At 36.6% G+C, this 21,541-nt stretch overlaps 1 protein-coding gene across 5 annotated transcripts in view; it reads left to right on the top strand.

The window, feature by feature from the left end:
- Positions 1–21,541, top strand: part of APC (APC regulator of WNT signaling pathway) — a 97,363-nt gene that overhangs the window by 61,417 nt on the left and 14,405 nt on the right. For 3 of the 5 annotated variants that reach the window (XM_042787718.1, XM_032984081.2, XM_032984082.2), the window contains 5 exons: positions 997–1,110; positions 5,729–5,812; positions 13,865–13,969; positions 17,725–17,847; positions 20,318–20,696. In XM_042787718.1, the coding sequence (XP_042643652.1) occupies positions 997–1,110; positions 5,729–5,812; positions 13,865–13,969; positions 17,725–17,847; positions 20,318–20,696 (805 nt within the window). The remainder of the gene's footprint in view (positions 1–996; positions 1,111–5,728; positions 5,813–13,864; positions 13,970–17,724; positions 17,848–20,317; positions 20,697–21,541) is intronic. The other 2 variants (XM_042787719.1, XM_032984083.2) reach the window with 1 other exon arrangement.

The raw sequence follows: 21,541 nt of genomic DNA, 5'->3' as shown, positions 1-21,541 counted from the left end.
TCAGTGCATTCCTTCTCACATACAGTGTTGGTAAGACCTGATTGCCCATCTTTAGAGACATACCTGATCAGGAATCAGTCAGCCTCCTGGAAGTGGAAACAGACAATGGAAACACTTCTGTGACTGGGATGAAGCATCTGGACTTCAGCAAATCTAACACTGAGTCATGGCTGAGCTTATCAGAGCACCAGAAGCAAGGCAAGAGGGTCTGAAAGGGATCTTGAGGAAGTGCAACCCATTCCCAAAAGCACTGTTAGCTGTACCTGTGTCACTCTATTGTAGGTTTTAAGATTGTCTCCCCAGTTTCATAGGTAATGAATTAACTTAGCTTTTCTTCTTATTAGAATGTTTTACTTAACACCTACACTAAATCTCTCTTGTGGTAATTTATATCCCTTATAAATACGGATATATTTACTCCAGCTACAGCAGAATGACATATACCACTCCTTATTTTCAGACCGAGTAGTTGTCCAAAACCAGTGAAGTGCTTTGCTCCTGCCTTGAAAAATCTATCAGTTGGAATGTCTTCCCTTCAGCTGTGTTGTAGTTCCTGAATTGAACGCTTAGGCTTTTTTCACAGGATAGTTAAAAATAGGGTAGATAGCAGTAGTATGAATGCCATCACTACGTGCATTAGTTTGATACCTATGAATATTTTTGAAAACACTGATTCAGGTGGCACACATAATAATTTCGTTGGTATGCTGACACATGTTAGTAGCCAGATGTTCCAGATTTTCAATGAATTATACCATCTCAATATTTATGTATTATATTTAGTCATTTGGCAAAACTCACAGGTAGCCTTTTGGTTGAACAACGTTATGTGTTCTTGTTTTTAATAATGCAGTCATATTTTAAGGATCTATTATTATGTGTTGTTTTTTTATGAAGTTTGGTGTGGAAAAGTAATTGTTCTGCTTTTGTTCAGAGAAATATCTAGTTTACATAAACGTTATTTACTAAAATGCCTTCTCTGTACTTCAATTTCAGTTCTCCTTGCAAACAGATATGACCAGAAGGCAGCTGGAGTATGAAGCAAGGCAGATCAGAGCTGCAATGGAAGAACAACTAGGTACTTGTCAGGACATGGAGAAGCGAGCACAGGTATAGCTTGACTTTCATTATTAGAAAGAATGGAAAAAAGTTTTCCTGCATTTTTATTAAATTATTGGTAGTTGTATCTTTAAATTGTGTGTAAATACAGTGATACCTTAGAGCATTTAGTTAGCCTTTCAAATACAAAAGTAGGAGTCATAACATAGGAATTAACTAATCAGCAAAAAGTAGCCTCCTCTGCCTCTTTAAAAGGCTTGCATATAGGTAGAAGTAGACAATTTCTTCAAAAGAAAAATATTTTTTTTTGTGACTATTTGCTTATAATTTATTACCATTTTATCCTCAAACAAACATGTATTTGCAACTGCTTTATTTTGCATCTATCATGCTGGGTTTTTTCATGCTTTTAAGTTTAGAATAAAATCCAGCTATTACGGTTAAGTTTCCTTAACCAGAAACCACGTATCAGGGAATAATATTTAAAAACAAGGTGTTCAAGTAAAATGTAATTCACGTACATATTTGGAAGTTGTTTAGTCTCACCAAGAGTTGGTCTTGCATCCATGACAAGGACACATACAATTCTGTATGCAAATCATATTACATACATCTGGAAGTGTAACTCAAAATGTAATTGTGTGGAACCTGTAAATGAACTAATCAGTTGCTTGCTGGTTATAAAAACTATTCCCCCACAGCAGTAGAGTGACAGTTTGATTTATTTATTACCATTTCTCTCCAGAGGTGTTAAATAACCGACCTGGTAAAATAATATTTTTTTTTATGGTAAATGTTACAAAAATAAGTGCTCTCAAAAAAAATAGTCTCTTTAGTCTCTGTTTTTCTCACTAGGTTTACTCAACACAAAATTTTGCTCCATAGGAAACATTTCTGATTAATTTTGTTTATGATTAGAAAGGCTACTTTAAAGTGAGTAATTTGGTAGGACTTTTCAGATAATTCATATGGTTATAAGTATTTAGCAAAACAGATATCCTGCAGTTGTCAGTTATATACGTAAAGGCTATGTATGGATTTGTCTATACAGACATACTCTGACAAACCCATGTTTAATGTGCCTGGTTAGTAACTGGCTCTGATCTGGAAGCTGTATGGCTGTGTTACCAAGATTTACCAGCAGTGGTGTTGCCCTGCATGAATTCAGCTGTGCAGCTTGTGTCAGCCAGTCCTGAGTGAAGGCAGAGCAGTTTCAGGATTGTCTGCAGATGTCTGGTTATCCCTGTTGCAGAAGAAAGTGTTATGGCATTGATAGTAGAACTTCTGGGAAAGTTCTCTTGCTGATAACAAGCTTATCGTGGAGTAAGGTGAATTAAGCTAAATAGGGTAGGCTGCTAGCAAAAATCAGGCAGAGGATAAATTAATTTTTTTCAGAGAAACAATTTGACTGTAGTTACATCATTATGAAAGTAATTAAGTTGTCCCTAAAGTAGCTTCCTTCCTGTTCATTCTTTTTAATTTTTGAGGGGGAAAAAATGATAACAAGATGTTGAAATATTTTATGGTTTTCTAAATTAATGCTTGCCCATGGGTTTATCACAACTGTTTTACTCTCTATATATGTATAACACTTACATACTTACAGAAATTACTGTGTCTATTGTGGTTATATAAAGATTATAAAATAGGAAGTAACTACTTCTGCATGTTCTTCTTATGAATTTGACAGGTAATTTCCCTTGGTTTCATTTTGCCAAGGACAGATGCCAAAACCGTGTAGAAGTTCATTGGTGTACAAATGCATAAAAGCAAATTCTGGATTATTTCACTGTGATGTTTAAATGTTCAAACTGAAACATTCGTATTTGGCAAGTATAGTTAACTTGTTAGTTTTTTAACTTTCTATATTTTCCTTCCACCCTAACTGAATGTGACACACAATACAATGCAAAGTGTAGACTGAAGGGAGAGAATGGTTCAGCTATGTAAAGGCTGGCATTGCAGACATCTCTGTATGAAGAATCCCAAACATTATTCTGTGAGAGAGCTGATAACCTGTTGTTGTCCAATTAAATGATGTACTAGCCACCCTTTCTTGTGGACCTTAAAATAATGGCCTTCTCCCTCTTTCATCTGTCATGATTGGGCTTTGTTTCCTTTACCCTCCCCTTTCTGAAACAAGTTAGCACACAGCAACTCACTGTTGACGTTATCTTTTACGAAGACTGAAATCATGTTCACATAGAATTTATTTTTCCTTCATGCCAGAGCAAGAAAGATCACGTTTTTTTTAGGCTTAGCGTTTCTTAAAATCTCACAGGGAATGATCATTTTTATAAGATTTTATCCCAGGATCAGTAAAAGTTTGCTAAAACAGCAGACCACTAAAGATACAAGAAAATTTGGATCCTGGAGTCTCGCACAGATGAAGATTTCAGCTCTGTTAGATTCTTAGTGGTCTTGTTTGTAAAGGTAGACCAACCCATTAAAAATTTCATCTATTATGTATCTTTATTTAAAAGAAAAAATCAACCTTTTAAAAACAAAATAATATTCCTTATTTTTACTTTCTAGAAAGTGAATGTTTTTCTGTTGCTGTGAATATGGAGGATTTTTTTTTGTTAGAAGTCTTATTGGAGCTGTGAAATCCGAATAATTTGTAGCTTTAAATGTTACTTTATCCAACAATTTTATGTTAATGAAGGTGATGAGTATATAATAATGAATGGGAATATACTATGAAAAATAGGACTAAAAAGTGATGTTTCTCATATAGATCCTAAAACTCAAACCATTCCTGGTGTTTGTTCAACTGTGTACCTCTGTTTTTGCGGGTTTGCCATTAGGCTATACCCCTCTGTGGTAAGAAATGCATTCTTTTTTCTGCTCATACAGTGTTTGGTACAAAATGTGCTCCTGATTAATGGAAATCCTCAATTTCCCTGAAATACAAATAATAAATCAGCAGAAGGAATGGTTTGATGTTTAAATCTGTGGTCTGAAATTGGGAAGGGTGAATTTAATTTCTGTCCCTTTTGAGGACTCTGTCAGTGATACTGGTCAAGTTGTGCAATTTTTTTTTTTTTTCATCTGCACAATAATATTACCTCATGTTTACATGTGTACATACAGATGTTCAGATTCTCTTCATGTTCTTTATGGGATAAATTTCTGGTTACAGAGAAAGAAACTCTATTTAGGAAAAATTCAAGTTGTTCTTAATGAGACGCATATTCTGTCGGTCATGCATCATGTCACCGATGCACAATTATTTCCAGGAATATATTTTTATCATCTTTCTTATACTCAAGAATTTCTTGATCCAGAAGCAAAGCAGGTATGAATTATCTGTTTGCCTCAGGTGGTACTGAAGCTTCTGGGTCTGCGGCTTTCATATTTTTACTGGCATTTTGTCAGATACTTTGCTTCACAAATTCAAATCAAATTTATAGTTCAGTGTTCACAGCTTTGCATCTCTACTAAATGTTGATGTTTATGATGCTTTTCCCATAGCCACTTACGATGCTTGTTTTAAGAATTAATTCTATTTTGTGATTACATTTTCTACTGTATTTCTAAAATTGCTAGGTAATACTGTGCTTCTATTCTATGTGTATCTTTTGTCATTAGCACCTTTTAAAAAGTTCATCGTATTTCCATTTTCAGGTCATAAATGTGTTAAATAAGATTGGTTATAATGATGATCTTTGCAGTGTTCACTAGATGCACAAAGACTCCTTTTTTTGTGTAGCACTGTAAATGTTAGTTAGGTAAAAGAATCAGGATTTTTTGTTCAACTATGTGTCCATTTTACTCAGCTATCCATCATGCAAAAAAATACTATTTAATAAGTTCGGTCTTCTGTTCATATCCTGATACTATTGGGCTATTTATTTTCTGCCCACTTTTAAAGTCAAATAAAAGGTTTATCAAGCTTATACAGGTATATATAACTTTATACACTTAAATCGTAATGCATCTGTGCATCACAGTACAACTTGTGTGGAGTATATGTATCCTGTAACATTTGGGGTTTTTAACATTCCTTTTACTAACCACAGGATGGCTGCAGTGGGGAATGAGTAGCAATATGACCGTAAAAGACTCTGATTCAGAGATGACTGTAAAATCCCGGAAAACCAAAGAAGCAGTATCTAGTTTTCTTCGTACTTAGCCTGTTAAATTCTTTGAGATATGTAGGAGCAGAAAATATTCAGAGGCTGTGGATACGCAAAACTCCTAAATCATTGTAGGAACTGAATATAATAGAAGTCATTCAGGATTTTATACCTTCAAGACACTCTGCAAATATAAATCTCCCTCAAATCTCTGTAGAGCAAGTAGAATTCTAACATTTGAGATTAAAGTAAAATAATTTGCTAAAGATTCACATAACATGTCAGGTTTCAGAAACAGGAAAATTGTTTGAGTTAACTGGAGCATTTTTTTATACCTGAATGTGTACAGTGTGATGACTTGTTATATCCAAATGAACATCAGTCTTACTAAATACCCAACTACTGACCACGTTTGGAATGTTTGCAATCATGCCGGTGTTTTATGAAGAACACTTGAATTACCACATGAATGAAGTAGTTTTTGTTTTGTAGTCAGCTGTATTTGCTAAGAACTCTTCATACTGTCATTCTACATAGTAAGTAAAAGGAGTTTTTGAACAAAATCAAACATGAAAATGCATTCATTTCAGGTGAGAGTGGCAAGAATTCAACAAATAGAGAAGGACATTCTTCGTATACGACAGCTCCTCCAATCACAAGCAGCAGAAGCAGAGGTTAGTGAGCAACTACTTGCCTTCTTTTGATTATGGTATGTATCTTTTTCTAAAAACACCCAAATTATTTGAATAAAGTGTTAGTCAGGTTTATCTCCATCAGCCAGTGATGTCACAGTTAATCAACTAGTCAGTATGAGTCAACTGTCACTTTCTTTCTTACCAGTGAACTGAGGGTGGAATACTTAGATTAGTCTTCAAACTCGCTACTATTGAACTGCAATCACTAATGATTTATCAGTTAAATGCTTAACTTGAAAGTTCATTATAAATGCCAAAGTTCAATGCATTACAAAGGCTGAGTCTTGATTTTAAAAAATAATTATAACAGTCAGTTGCACATGTCTTTCTAAATATGATTTTGATAAGTGCCTTCATGTTATGCTTATCTTTTGAGAGAGATGAGATTTAAAAAAGGGTGAATACAGCTTCTGTCAGACTTCATTATAGAAACCTGGCATATTTTTGGTGTTATAAGTATTGGGTTCTATATTAAGAAATACAGGATAATGTTTCCTGTAAACTGCAAAGTCCATAGTAGTAATTGCCATTAGCAAAAACTGTTATAGTGGAAATTCACTTACAAGGTCAACTCAATTTCTTGTACTGGTAAATCAAATTTTAAATTGTATGTTGGACGTGAATATTTTATGGTTTGTCTTCACCCAAAATAACTACCATGAAAGCTCAGAGCAGCATTTGGATTGCTAAGGGATGTATGTTTTTCCGTTCTGAAAAATAATGGTTTCATAATTCCTGGATTTTGGGGACAATGTGGTTTTATAAGTGAAGCAGACAGTAGTGTGTATAATCACAGTTGCCTGGTCTTTTGACATATTAGCCAATGCAGGTGTTTATACACATTGATGAGATCCCCCCTGAACTGTCTCTTCTCCAGGCTGAATAGTCCCAGCTCTCTCAGCCTCTCTGCATATGAGACACTTCAGTCCCTTAAGCACCATTGTGGCCCTGCACAGGACTTCTCCAGTAAGTCCATACTGTTACTGTACTGGAGCGGCCAGGATGGGACACGGTACTCCCGATGCAGCCTCACCAGCTGAGTAGAGAGGAAGGATCACCTCCCTCAACCTGCTGGCAACACATTCCTTAGTGCAGCCCAGGATACTGTTGGTCTTTTTGCCACAAAGGTCCATTGCTAGCATGTTTAGCTTGTCCACCAGGACCTCCAAATCCTCTTCTGCGCAGCTGTTTTCCTGCTGGGCAGTCCCCAGCATGTGCTGGTGCCTGGGATTGTTCCCTCCCAGGTGCAGGACTTTCTGCTTCCCGTTGTTGAACTGCATGAGGTTCCTTCCCATCAGCCCATTTTTACAGCCTGTCCAGGGTTATTTGAAAGGCGGCTGAACCATCTGGTCTATGTTTCCTCCTACGAGTTTACTGTCATCTGCAAACTTGATGAGGGTGCACTGTCCCAGTATCCAGGTCATTAATGAAGACATTGAACAGTACTGATCCTGGTATTGACCCCTGGGGTACATCACTGGTGACTTGCCTCCAACTGTACTTTGTGCTACTGATCACAACCCTCTGGTGCCCAGCTGTTCCACCAGTTTTCAATCCACATCACTGTACAGTTATCTAACCCACACATTGTCAGCTGGGCTATGATAGTTTATGGGAGACAGTGTCTGAAAGCTTATTAAAGTTGATAAAGATAGCATCAGCTGCTCTTTTGTCACCCACCAAGCTAGTCACCTCATTGGTGAAGGGTCAAGCCTGACTTGCCCTTTGTAAAACCCTGCTGATTGTTGCCAGTCACCTTCTTGTCTTTCATTGTTTGGGAATGCTTTCCAGGAGGATTTTCTCCGTGGCCTTCAATCGCTAGGGACTGAGATGAGGCTGACTAGTCTGTAGCTCCTTTGATCTTTCTCCTTGCGATTCTTGAAGATAGTAACATTTGCTCTCCTCCAGTCTTAAGGAACCTCTCCGTGATGTCATGACCATTCAGGAATGGTTTCGCAATGACATCATCCCTCTCTATCAGTGCTCATGGGTGCAACTGATGAGGCCATTAGGACTTACATATGTTCAGTTTGTTTAAGCTCTTCCTAACCTGGTCCTCCCTGCCAAGGATGTCTTCCTTGCTCCAGACTTTCCTTCTGGTCTGAGAGACCTGGATTTCTGAAAGGTGGTTTTACTGCTGAAGACTTGAGTCAAAGAAGGCAATGAGGACCCTGGCCTCTTCTGTGTCCTATGTCACCAGATCCCCTTCCTTATTCAGCAGAAAGACCACATTTTCCCTTATCTTCCGTTTGCTGTTTATATACTTGCAGAGTTCTTTTCTTGTTGCCTTCCACATACCTGCATGATTGGACAGCAACTCTTTACTCCTGGGTCACCTGACCCCACTTCAGCCTCGTAGTCTTCCTTTTAATGCCCAAGTTCAGTTACCTTCTTGCTTATCCATACAAGCCTCCTGCTGGAGGAGGTGATCCTTGAATATCAGCCAGCTGTCCTGGACTCCTCTGATCTGTAGGGCTGTATCCCATGGGATTCTTCCAAGCAGACAGTACCTGAAGAGGTTGAAATCTGCAGATCTGCGGTCCTGGTTTTGTCCTTCTCCCTCTTAGGATCCTGAACCCTACTACCTCATGATCACTGCAGAGAAGGCTGCTTCCAACTTCCATGTCCTCAACCACTTCTTCCTTTTTTTTTAAGTATCAGGTCCAGCACGGTACCTCTCCTTGTTGACTGTTCAGTCACCCACGTCAGGAAGTTGTCATCAGAGCATTTAAGAACTCTCCTAGAATGTTTCACCCTGCTATTGGCCCTCCAGCCTATACCAGGGTGGTTGAAGTTCCCTATGAGGGCCAGGGCCTGTACACGTGAGGCTTACTCCAGTTGTTTGGATAAGGTTTCATCTGTTTCTTTTCACTTATAAGGAAGTCTTCAGCAGATGTCCACTACAACAGCACCAGTGTTGCTCTGCCTGCTAATCATCACCCATAAGCTCTTGAATGACTCCTGACTGATCCCCAGGCAGAGGTCCATGCACTCTAGTTGCTCTCTCATAAAGGACAACTCCCCCTCCTCACCTTACAATCATAAAATCATTTAAGTTGGAAAAGATCTTTAAGAACACATCCAACCGTAAACCTAACACTGCTAAGTCCCACTAAATCATGTCTCTAAGCGTCACATCTACATGTCTTTTAAATACTGACAGGGATGGTGACTCAGCCACTTCCCCTGGGCAGCCTGTTCCAGTGCCTGACAGCCCTTTCCGTGAAGAAATTTTTCCTAATAACCAATCTAAACCTGCCCTGGTCCAACATGAGGCAATTTTCTCTTGTCCTATCACTTGTTACTTGGGAAAAGAGACCGACACCCACCTTTTTAAAACCTTTCAGGTAGTTAGTTGTAGAGAGCAGTAAGGTCTCCCCTGAGCGTTCCCAGCCCATTCTTCCTAAAATCTCCGCATTCTTCAATTTCAGCCTTCCAGTCTGTATGAGCTATCCCACCACATCTGCATGATCCCAATAAGGTCATAGCCCCATGACTGCACACGCTTTAACTCCTCTTGTTTGTTCCCCATGCAGTGTGCATTAGTGTAGAGGCATGCCAGAGAGGCACTCAGGTGTGCCTTTTCCCCAGCACAGGCTTGATAGCTTTCCCCACAAGGCTGTTCTGCTGCACCTCCTTCCTTACATGTCTGTGCTCAAGGGGATTCCACTTCATCTCATTTGAGTGGATTGCCCTTGTGTTTCTATAAGCCAGGGCCCTTGCCTTGCCTGCCCTGTCCCCAGCTTCCTTACTTGGTTGTTGAGGAATTGCTCTGTCCCCCATAATTCCTAGTTTAAAGCTCTCCCTGCTTAGTTGCCCAGCCTCTCAAAAGATACTTTTGCCCCATTTCGTCAGACAGATCCTGTCCCAGAGTGCTTATCTCTTACTCCCATTAAAAAAAAACACTGTGTTTTGGGTTCACTTAAGCTCAAGGACTGAAATAGTATTGAGATGCAACTACAAAATTAAAGAAGTTTTTGTCTTAGTTCTTCACTCCTTTCACCACATTGTTTGGCTGCTAAATATGTGGAAATGCTAATATATTGAAATTTTGTTGTGGTCTGTCTTATCCATAAAGTGTCTGCATGGCTGGTTGTATAGGACAAAATTACCAGGATGCTGGTGGTAAAGGAGGTGGTCACTATGCACTTACTAATATTTTATAGTGTGATTTAATAATTTCCACAGGATGTCCATCTCCTGTGGAAAACAGCTGGATCTAATTTTGAAATTGCCCAGATGTTAAGGAGGAAGGTAGTAGCAGTCAAACTGCAGAGTCCATATAACTGAAAAATACAAACATGAGGCAATTATTATATTCTGATACTGTGCCTGATACAGTGATACCCAAATTGAATGTGCTTCTTATATTTGTAAAGATTTAGTAACTACAATAATAAATACCATAGCTTGTCTGATGATGTAGTTGACCCCTGTGGTGATGCCAATGACTGTGAATCCAAGTGCAGTATATCTTGTAGAGTAAGACAAAACATAATCCTGCACCATAAAAACAGCTTTTGGAAATGAATGAGCAGAGAAAACCTTGACTCACGTTTTAGCACATTTTTAAGGCTTGGCAAATTACTAAGTCTTGTAAATGTTACTAGAAAAAGTTGAAGTAATTTACCTGCAAGTGATGGTACCTTCAAATTTCATGAGACTTCTTGTTAGATTTTTTGCAAGATTTTTACAATAAGGTTGGAAATCCATTATAGAGTTAGACTCCTCCAAAGGGAATTTTTGGCTGTTGAGTACAAATCTGAAATTATTTACAAGAAAAAAAGCAAATTCTTGTCAAGTGTCTAATATGGAGTTTTCAATTTGTTATAATGGTACAGGCTGTTCTTTGATAATATCTGTCATTTGAAATATGTGAAGTATTTCCACTGGGCAGTGTTGCTGTAGATAAAATATAAAGGATTTATTCCAGAGAATATGCTCAGCAAGCTTTAAACTGTTTTAACTGTGATGGACAGGGGTTCTCTCAAGAATTTAATTCACTAGACTTCCTTTTTTCTTTGACTCAGCTGTAGCAAAATTGTTTCAATATTAGCGTTTCTTATTTTTGTTTGTTACATTATTGCTTGTCTAACCTTCTTACATACACCTGTGTGTGTATTCTGTTCAATATGAAATAATGGCAAAATAAACATTTTCTGGTATCTAGAAAAGAATAGTGTATCTGCAGTTTTCAATACACTGAAAATAGTAGGGTAGTTGAATAGTGGAGAAAACACTGGTTTATGCATAGAAAAGTCTTCTGTCCTAACAGACACACAAGGGGCTGCTTTGGCAACTTACGCTGACAAAGCATTCAGTAAAATTACCTGCAATTGGTTGTCTTAGCAAAAATTATCAAGGCCCACTATGCTTGTAAATGTCATAAAATAGCTAGACAGTTCCAATTTTTCTACTAGTAAATACAGGGAAATTAATAATTGACAAGTGATAGCTATTGTTGACTTGAGAAGCACTTAGAAAATAGTGGCAAACAAAATGGAGGGAGCGGCTCTGTCTTCCTGTGCTGGGCACATGCCGTCTGCTGCCGTTTTGCTGCAAGAGCAAACGAGCGTACTTCCTCAAAATGACTTGATGCCGGAATTCAGAAATAGCAGAGGGCTATAAACCCAGCTTATGCCTTTTCAGATATCACGCTTCAAAAGAGGTGGTGCTGTTTAACGCAGGGGACCTGAGTTAAGCCCAGCCATCCTCCAGCTGCTGTTCCTCATGCGGAGGTTACAGTCTGCTGCTGTTTACGTGTGCTGGTTCTTTGCAGATGTAGTTGGTAGTTTATATATATTTTCATCCACAGGTCCTACATTCAGTGTTAAAAGGTAATGCAAAGAGGGGGCATACTTGCAGTGGTTATGCATGTTGACTACTTTTTGTAGTGGCGTATTTTTGATAGTGCTTTCAGGGAGTGGGAAGACACCTTACTCATTAATAGCATGTAGCAAACAAAATGTATGTGAATGGGAGGAAAAGGACATAGAATGCCAAGGAGAGCAGAAACTTTTCTTGTCAGAGAATGAAGTATCTCTGTGTTTGTGCTCTAGATGCATCAAAACTATTTAATAGATACACCATCATCACCACCCCAAAAAGACTGCCCAAACCTGGGAGTGTTCTTGGAGGTGTAGTAGTATTCCCCCTCAGGTGACCCACTAATGGACAATTGAGCTTTTCACCTCTAGGTATCTTGAGTACTGCTTTCTTCATGGGATTGAAAATTACTGACACCTAATGACTGAAAAATCCTGTCCTGAGTTGTACTGGAGGCTTAGATCTAGATTTTGTCAAACTCATCATTACACTTTATTAAAGATTGAGAGTAACGTGAGAGGGTTTCAGCATACATTATACTGTGTTCAGCACACAGTACAGCAAGGCCTGATCTTGACTGGGTCCCCGCTCTTGTATTGGGAACCAAAATTTCTTTAGTCACTGTATGACCATCAATAGCAATGCCATTTCATACACAATGACAGAGGTGGTGCATTTTAAAATTACAGCTCAGATTTAAAAGAATAGTAACACGGTGTCTCTCCTAAAATATTTTGTGAGTTTTGCTTTGTGAGTTACTCATTTTCCATAACTGAACATAAAATGTTAAGAAAAATGTTACTAATCATTGTTTTAAATTTTCTCATGTTGCTACTTTGTCTAATATGTGTTCTTTGACGTACCCTATTCCTTTAGTTAAACTCTATAGATTTAGTTATCATTTTTTAAGTTTACCCCTGAATTATCACTTCACATGTATTTAGTTAGTTACTGGTTTCTGAAATTCTGTTAGAGATTAAATATTTTCTGGGTTTGAGACTCTGATGTCTTTATATGAACAAGACAGAGCTAGTACACCAGTGATATTGTATGAGTTTGATCACTGGGTAACTGAAGAAGTTTCAGTGTATGTACATTGAAGAGAAGTATGTTTCTGCTGAAAGTCAAAGAGAAATTTACATGAAGCAAGATAGGAGAGGGTATACTTTCATATCTGTACTGCTCAAGAGCATTGCAGAGCCACATAAAACCAACTTCATATACCAGGTGTAGTTAAACAAATTAATTGAGAAGGATACAAGAGTGTTGTCTGTTAAGGTAGTAGCCTCTGAGTCTGAAAAATGAGGTTTGGCATCAAAACTAATACTTTGAGAATAATTGTGCTTTGGAGGCAAGGTGACGCCTTTTCAACTCCAGACTTCAAGCTAGTTCCATGGAAAGGATTATTTCTGTCTTTATGAGAATCTGAAACATTTTAAACACATTAATAGATTTGGATACTTCACACACTTCATAACTGCTCGGTTATTCTATTTGCTTTATTAAGAAACTATTTAAAGACCTGATTTTCATGTTGATCTCATGATTTCTGTCAGTGTCAGGGACACCAGTTTAATTTTCATGTAGATATATAGAAAATTTGGTCTTCTGGAGGAACTGAAACCTGTCTGTATGAGCCTGACAGGTCAGTTGAATTTTTTTTTTATATATAAAATATAAGATAGATCAGTATCAGGTTACATAAATTTTATTTGCATCAAAGTGGCAATTCCTGGACTGTTCATCGTTAAAATTGAGAAGGATTCTTACAGTACAGATACCCTGTTCGTGCAGAAATTATTCATCTTTGAATGCAAAGCTTGATTGAACTATGCTAGCTGTAGTCTCCATAAATGCATGGATCATGTGACAGCGCAGAGAAGACAGTTGTTTGTTCCAGTTCTGTTACATCTCTGATAGCGATGTGAGCACAGCTGGTGGAAAATGGTGTTTCTGTGTGTCACAGCAAATCCTTTGTCTTGCAGGGCTATAATCCTCAGAGGACATGCTTCACTTTCATCTTGCAGCTTTTCAAAGACACTCAGTCTCAGCTGTTAATTTTTGAGGCTAAGTGTTAGGAAATACAACGTACTGTTCAGTGGCTTTGTGAGGATGCAGCATTGATGCATTCACAGTCTAGAAAGCTTTGAATGGTAAAGTGTACTTAATTTCTGTACATAATTTCAGAAACTCTTATGTTAACAGAGAGCACCTCAAAGCAAGCATGATGCCGGTTCCCATGATACAGAGAGGCAGAACGAAGGTCAAGGAGCAGCAGAAATCAGCGTGGCAACTAGCAGTACTGGTCAGGTAAATTGATTATTTTGTTTGTTGATAGTGTAATTAAATACTTGAAATATACAGTGCTGGTATATTGGTATATACCTTACGGTGTTTGTATGCCTGCTCATTTTAAAAAGATAGATGTTTGTCTTCTTTCCATCTATACATGAGAAATTTCTTGTATTTATTGGAAGGAAATGTTCTAATAAGATGAAGTATAAATACTGGATAATGCAGGGAGAATTTTGTTTAAATTATTAATGAGCCTAATGCTACGAAGAAGATGACCGGAATGACTACAAAAAAAATATGTTTTATTGTAGGTGAACTGTAATATTAGAAGTATGGTTTAATTATGGAAGATTGTTCAAATTTTCACTTTAGAAATTATCACTGATTTTTTTAAAAAAAGAGAACCAAGTGGCAGGTTTATCATGAAGATTTCTTTAATATTGTTTTAGATAAAGCTTTGAAACAGTAGTATCAATCTGAAAGTGGACTGAAGGGTTATTTAAATGCTTTAAGGTAATCTTTCATTGCTGTTCCTTTTATTAATGAAATATGTTCATGGAATATTTTGAAGGGTACATTAAATTCTTTACTTGTCTTTTAAAATAAATATTTACCAAAAATTGTTACTTCTCTCTTTGGCTAAAAATACTTTGATTCATTTACTGTGTGCTAATGATCATTCCCTTCATGATTTCCAAGTGTAGCTGAGACATTCTCACTAGTAATTTGCATTCTTAAAACTTTGCACTACAGATGTAATAGTTGAATTCATATACAAAATATTTTTGCTACTCCAGGGAAGTAGAATTATTTAAATACTTATGAGAGTGTCCTGTACAAGAAGATTTATCAGAAAGAATTGTGGTTTGGCTAGAATATTTCACTTGATTAAACATTTAGACGGACCATAATTTTGCTTTTGAAATATGTTTGATCACCATTTGGAATTAAGTTCTATTAGCCATATCTGAGGAGTTGCTTGAGGCTCTGACTCTAATTCTTATGACAGCTTTGTTGTTTGAAAATAAAATAGTTCAGTGGTGCTTTGGGGCTGAAAGCATAATGTACTTAAATAATTGATGCATTGTGGCTATATCATCCATCTTCAGTATATGAATCGGGAGTTTTTCTGCACAACATATTTTACAGGGAAGAAAGGCAGAAGGCATTGTCACATCTTGGCAGACTTAAGCAAGTGGGACCTTTGTTCATACTTCATTTGAGGTCTTATGTTGAGGATTTGTGCAATTTTTAACTTTGCCTCATAAAAATATATAAAACATGCATATTGCTTCTTTCTGGAGGTTGATAGAGCCAGGGCACTGAATCTGTGTTAAAACAGACATCAGGGGATTATTTACTTTTTGGTGCAGTTCCAGACAGAGGAGGTTTAATGGATTGGGCATTAACATTTATTTCTGATAAACCAGCTCAATATGCTTTTAGCAGTCACTACTCAATGGAGTGCAAAAAAAAAGTTTTAACCAAATCATTTCGTTTTAATTGGTTTTGTAGTCATATAATCAATGTTAATTGAAACACTGCCAATTGAATCCCAGATTTTTCAGGATTCATTTATGTCCTTTTCTGCACCATCTTTCATCTGTCTTTTCTTTTTCATTATGCTTACTGTCATACTGCTGAAATAAATTTTTTTTCATACCTTTGTTTAGCAAGTTTTATAAAGGAATTCAGTGGGACTGTTTTGTTGAGAAAATGTGCCACAAAATAGGGAAAATTACCTAACTGACAGAGTAAATAGCAAGCATAGTAAAGCAAGGAGTGAAAGACTACAAAGTATGAAAGGAGAAAACAAGATGAAGTAGGCAGGTAGGAGAAGATTTTGAAAGAGAAAGTTCTATACAAGAAGGGTCCACGTAACATCTCCTTTTCATTTCCCATTTTCTCAGATGAATGGCTACACACCTTAGCTATTTTTTTCACATCAGTTTCTAGGAGCCAATAAGAAATGTAGTTACACATCATTTGGGCATTCCTCACATCCTCAAAGTAGCAAGGCCACATGATGACTGAAGGAAATAGTTATCTGAATCAAAGGTAACACTGTTTTGGAAAAAAGATAGGAAAATTATGCTACTCCTCTGTCTACACCGTGGTGAATTTTAATAAGTAGTGCTCCAAATTTAAGTCTTTTTTACTTTCTTGGTCAAAACAATCTTACTGGACTGAATAATGAAGAATTCTGGCATTGTACATTATGTTGAACCTGTAATCCTCTGAATGTAGTTCGAGGTCAAGATGATATCAAGGGATTGCTTGGTGTAAAAATCTGGTAATTTATTCCCATGTTCCTAGCACTACGTATTATTTAAGTGAGTAACTGAGAAAATCCAGTATAATTTTCATTCTAAGCTTTAAGGGTTTGAATTTTTCCTAGTCAACACAGAAAGTAAGGGCTTGTTTGCATAGGAAATACATATCGGAATAAATTGTATGCATTTAAATTATTCTAGTTATACTCTTTTAGCATAATACTTATTCTGGAACATGCATAAAATGTTCTGGATTCAAATGGGAGAGTGAAATGAGTATAATAATGTGTGTTTAAATATTCCAGTATAACTAGAATTTTTTTCCGTCTGTCTAAACACTATATGAAGTTATTCCTACCTTTTACTTATAGTCAGTTTCAACTTCAAATTTAAGATTTGCTGTTCAACTGTATGAACAGCAAATAGTCTGAGAGGAATATTAATTCTTTATGGTGCACCTGGAAAAAACATAGAAATTATTTCAGTGTCTTTCATACAGTTTTCTTCAGTGCGTTACATATTTTTATTGGAAAAAAAATACATTCATTGGTCCACACAGCTTGAAAATGTTGTTTTGCAAATATAAGCTAATAATTTCATGAACATATTTTAGCTTTTGTAGAGGATCAACAAAAGACTGGTGACTACCCCACTAAAACAGTGTTCTGATACTAAAAGTATTTGCTAGTCGAATGTATTTTTAAGGTCCCCAAAGTGAACTGGAAGGGAGGGACATAGTATGGGAAACTTCACAGATAGTAATCATGGAAAAAGAAGGAAAACAACAACATAGGGGGAAAAAAAAAAAAAAGGCAAAGAGAGTGAGTGAATACATGACAGTTTAAAAAAGGAAAAATCTAAATATACAAAATGCATTAAGAGGGGACAAAAACGTTACTAACTGAATCTTGCTACTACATGTAGGAGCACGCTATTTACAATAATTTCTAGGAAGATTACAGCAAATACCGTCCACATTATTTTATAGCTTTTCATTAAAAAATTAAATAGATTCATCCACTCATAATTTGTTTTTGATATGGACAAATAATTTGAACAGGGTTACTCCTTGTCCAGATGAATCTCTTTTTACTTGTCAGTTCTTGCATACCTGGTTGTGTTCTGAAGTACAGACTTATTCCTATGCACTACATAATCTGACGTAAAAGTTGAGGCTGTTATTTTCTCTCTATAAAATGTGTAATTTGGTTTGTTGCAAAGTCCACTTTTCCTCCTTGATGACCACAGTATTTACAAACTAATTCAATTGAAAATACAACTTATTGAGACTTAATTTCAGGAAAAGTGGTTAATAAAACCCAGTTTAACAGTGACCTCTAAATTGTGTTAGTGCAGAGAGGACCTAATTTAACAAAAGTAAGTTGACAGTTCATTACTATCAATACGATTCATGATCCAGTGCTGAAACTGAATTAGGCAATAGTGTTTTTTTCACTTGGACTTTGTTTCATATTGAATTGTTGTTTAAATTTGTAGGGTTCTGCTGCTCGAATGGACCACGAGACAGCCAGTGTTATGAGCTCTAGTAATAACTATTCTGTTCCTCGCAGACTGACAAGTCATCTGGGTACCAAGGTAACCGAAGATTACAAACCACAGGTCGCTAATGCTACATTTTTACTAATACAATAACCTCATTGTTTCTGCCAATAGTACTAATACTAGCTGAACGATCTGTCCACACCTAGTAATTTTATGGAATTAAAATTTTAGAATATTTTTTCAACTTTTAAAGTATATGCACAGTAATACTTTTTTTTTTTTTTACTTGTTGATGATCAGTTGTTACAGTAAGGAAAAAATGATTGCTAGAAATTACCAGAATATTTAAAAAGCTTGTGATGTTGATTTATAATCCATGATGAGAACTAACTCTTTTAAGAGCAGTTCTTTGAGTATTTTTCCAGAGTCCAAATCCACAAAGTAGATGCAATTGCAAAGAAATTAAAAAAAAAAAAAAAAAAAAAAGTAAGTAAGCCTTTCATGGTGATAAATGTCTGTTCACAAAAGACTGTGCTCAAAGTATATGTGCAGTATGAAAAGAGAGGGGAAGAAAAGGGCAGTTCTGTAACACAAAATGGAGTTCATGAACCACTGGCGTTTATGCTGCCTCTGGAATCAGCCGCAGTACAGATACTGTCAGTGTTGTGCTGGGTGCAGTCTTCTGGGAAGGGGAGCCAGTTAGCTTGACATAGTATTAATTACTTTGGGCCTTAAACCAGCATTATGATGTTGGACTTTTGGTCCTGCACTGTATGCATATACCAAATGGAGGTGACATCAGCTAGTCTGTCTGTCCGTCTGTGAGTTTTCATTGCAAATTGTAGAATTCCCAAAAGCTGCCAACCATGGGATATCCCTGAAGGCAGGGAAAGGGACTGAGCACAGAAGGATACTGGCAACGAAATAGGTTGAACTCAGTGTGCTGTGGTGTAGGAAAGGCTTAATATTAACAACTGAGAAGAAGGGAAAGAGGTAGAGATTCTAAATAGAGGAATGCATTTTCAGGTGCAGAAAGAGGTGTTTCTGTGGGCTCTGGATTAAAGCTGCCACTTGAAATACCTGTCACAAGGCATGCGTAAAGCAGATTAAATTTACTCTCCTTTAAGAATCCGAGTGGTTTGGTTTAATAGTACGTTTGATTTTTCCCACACCAAGACAGAATCTCCATACTGGGATGCTAGGCTGTCATAAAAATGACTCCAAGACTATTTCAGTGGGTTTTGCATGTGATCATACAGTTTCACAGATTCTAAGATTTCTATTGCTTCAGCAATCCTATAGTACATGTTAACAGACTTGCTGCTTAGTTTACCCACTGCTATCCAGTTGTTTGTTTTTTTTTTTAACTCGGTATTTGTACTCATCTTCAGAGACAATTCAAATAAAATCATTCATTGGTCTGGTAACCAGTGCAGATATCTAGTTATTAGTAGAAGACTTTGTCTAAAAGTCTCATTTCTCATGTCCAAAGTCTCATTTCTTCCTTAATTGGTATATTCTAAAGAAACATACATACTGCTACTTTACAGTTCCCTTTGATAGTTTCTTTATGTTGTGCTTTGATTTTGAATGTTCCTATTTATCTTGACTTCAGGAGTTTGGAGTTTCTAGGTAGTACCTAAAATCATCCTCTCCATTCTGTTACTCTACTGAAAGTACACTAGAAGAACCAAATGCATTTCTTGGATCTAAAGCTATTATTGAAGAAAGCAGAATGGGAAAGAAAAACCAAATAGTGTGTTGACCTCTGTATTATACAACAGCCAAGGGAATACCGCAAAAATTGCTATATTTTAATGAGAAATTTGATTACTCCAAGTTAAATGTGTAAAGCTGGGTTTCCATGGCTCGATTTAATTTGACAAATGCTCAGTATTTTATGTATGTTAAATGAGCATTTGTTTGCTTTACCGGTTCTATTCCTGTAAACTTGAAAAAGTGTTAATTTAACTTCATGTTTGCATTTGCTGTGAATAATCTGGTCCATGTGCAAGTCAGTCATCATACCATAAAATTATTAGTTAATTTGAAATAGTTTTAAAGGAAAACCTTACAATACATGGATGTCATATTTTTTTTAGCACAATGTAAGCTTAAAATTAATGCAATTATTCTTACCCTTTGCCTAGAATAATGTATTTAATACAACATAATAAATAGCTTTTCACTGAAGAGCTTTTTTACATGAAAGCGTGATTCATGCAGATCATACTTTGTTGAGTCAGAATTAATTTTAAATAGATTTCTGAAACAGAAACATTTTCATTAGTATGTTTCTGTAATATTTTTGTACAATGGAAATTTAGAAGTCTTTGCCATTGGCTTGCAGATTAGTAGAGTTACATACAACTACCACCCCACTTCTTCCAGCCATTTAATCACTAAGTGAAATTTATTAACATTATGAATGCTGAAGTAGTAACAGTATTTAATTCTTTCTAAATAGCACAGGTTTGTGTGCCGTTAAATAAGGGGTTTTTTGCTCATGTGTATCATCCAAATTTCATTTTAATTTAATGTGTGTTTTTTAAATGTAACTGTATTTTTAAAATCATTTGACCTGCAGGTGGAAATGGTGTATTCATTGTTATCAATGCTTGGTACTCACGATAAAGATGACATGTCAAGAACGTTGCTAGCAATGTCTAGCTCCCAAGACAGCTGCATAGCCATGCGTCAGTCTGGATGTCTTCCTCTCCTCATCCAGCTTTTACATGGCAACGATAAAGACTCTGTCTTGTTAGGGAATTCTCGTGGTAGTAAAGAGGCCCGTGCCAGAGCCAGCGCAGCACTGCATAACATCATTCACTCCCAGCCTGATGATAAGCGAGGCAGACGGGAAATCCGCGTGCTCCATCTTTTGGAGCAGATCCGTGCTTACTGTGAAACGTGTTGGGAATGGCAGGAAGCCCATGAACAAGGCATGGACCAAGACAAAAACCCAAGTAGGTTCTGCAAGCTGTATAAAAGTGTTTCAGGGATATATTGAAAGCAGTGAATTCGCGGAAAGTAAAACTTTAATCTGACTTCTTGTTGAATGTATATGATTTTTCTTAAATGTGTGTGTGTACATTTTAATTTTTATTTTAAGTTGAGGTGGCGGTAGGAAATAGTATCCATTACAGATACGATAACCTATTAATAAACTTGTTATTTAAATCATAGACATTTGTGTGCTTTCCAGATAATAATTCTAGTGTTTTATATTTATAATCTGTAAATTAATATTGAATACTCATTCTATTACACTTCTTAATGGATAATGAAACATATCTACATAAATAATCCCAAATTGCTTTTCATGCAGATGTATTCAGGAGATAGCACATTTCATTTAGGAGAGGGACAGGGAGCACAAATGAAATTCTCTCAATCTATTCAGTATAGCATGAGCTGTTACTTATGACGTTGTATGTAAATTAGTATTAAAATACAAAAAAGTGACAATGTAAGTGAATAGGAGTTTTTTCAGGGAACAATTAGAAAAAAGATTTAACCTTCTGGATTGTTGAGCTGCTTTCCTGAATTGAGAGCATTTTGTAAATACGGGCTGTAGGTGTCTATGACGGACATGCTGCTGAAATCAGTGGGCTGCATCATGGGTGTTGGAGTTTACTGCAAGAAGTATTCAGCAGGAGTGGGGCTCTGAACGAGATGCACTGATAACATCTGTGCGTTATCCAGAATCTAGCTCACAAAAATACAAACATAAAAACTTCTTGGTTATGAAACAAAGCGTTTAGTTAACCATTCATAAGAACATAACACCCAAAAAAACAGCTTCATGTTA

The sequence above is a fragment of the Tyto alba genome, unplaced genomic scaffold (assembly GCF_018691265.1).
Source record: "Tyto alba isolate M040663 unplaced genomic scaffold, T.alba_DEE_v4.0 Super-Scaffold_13, whole genome shotgun sequence".
Classification (NCBI taxonomy): domain Eukaryota; kingdom Metazoa; phylum Chordata; class Aves; order Strigiformes; family Tytonidae; genus Tyto; species Tyto alba.
Note: the sequence above shows the minus strand (reverse complement) of the source record. Positions and strands in the feature narration are given on the sequence as shown.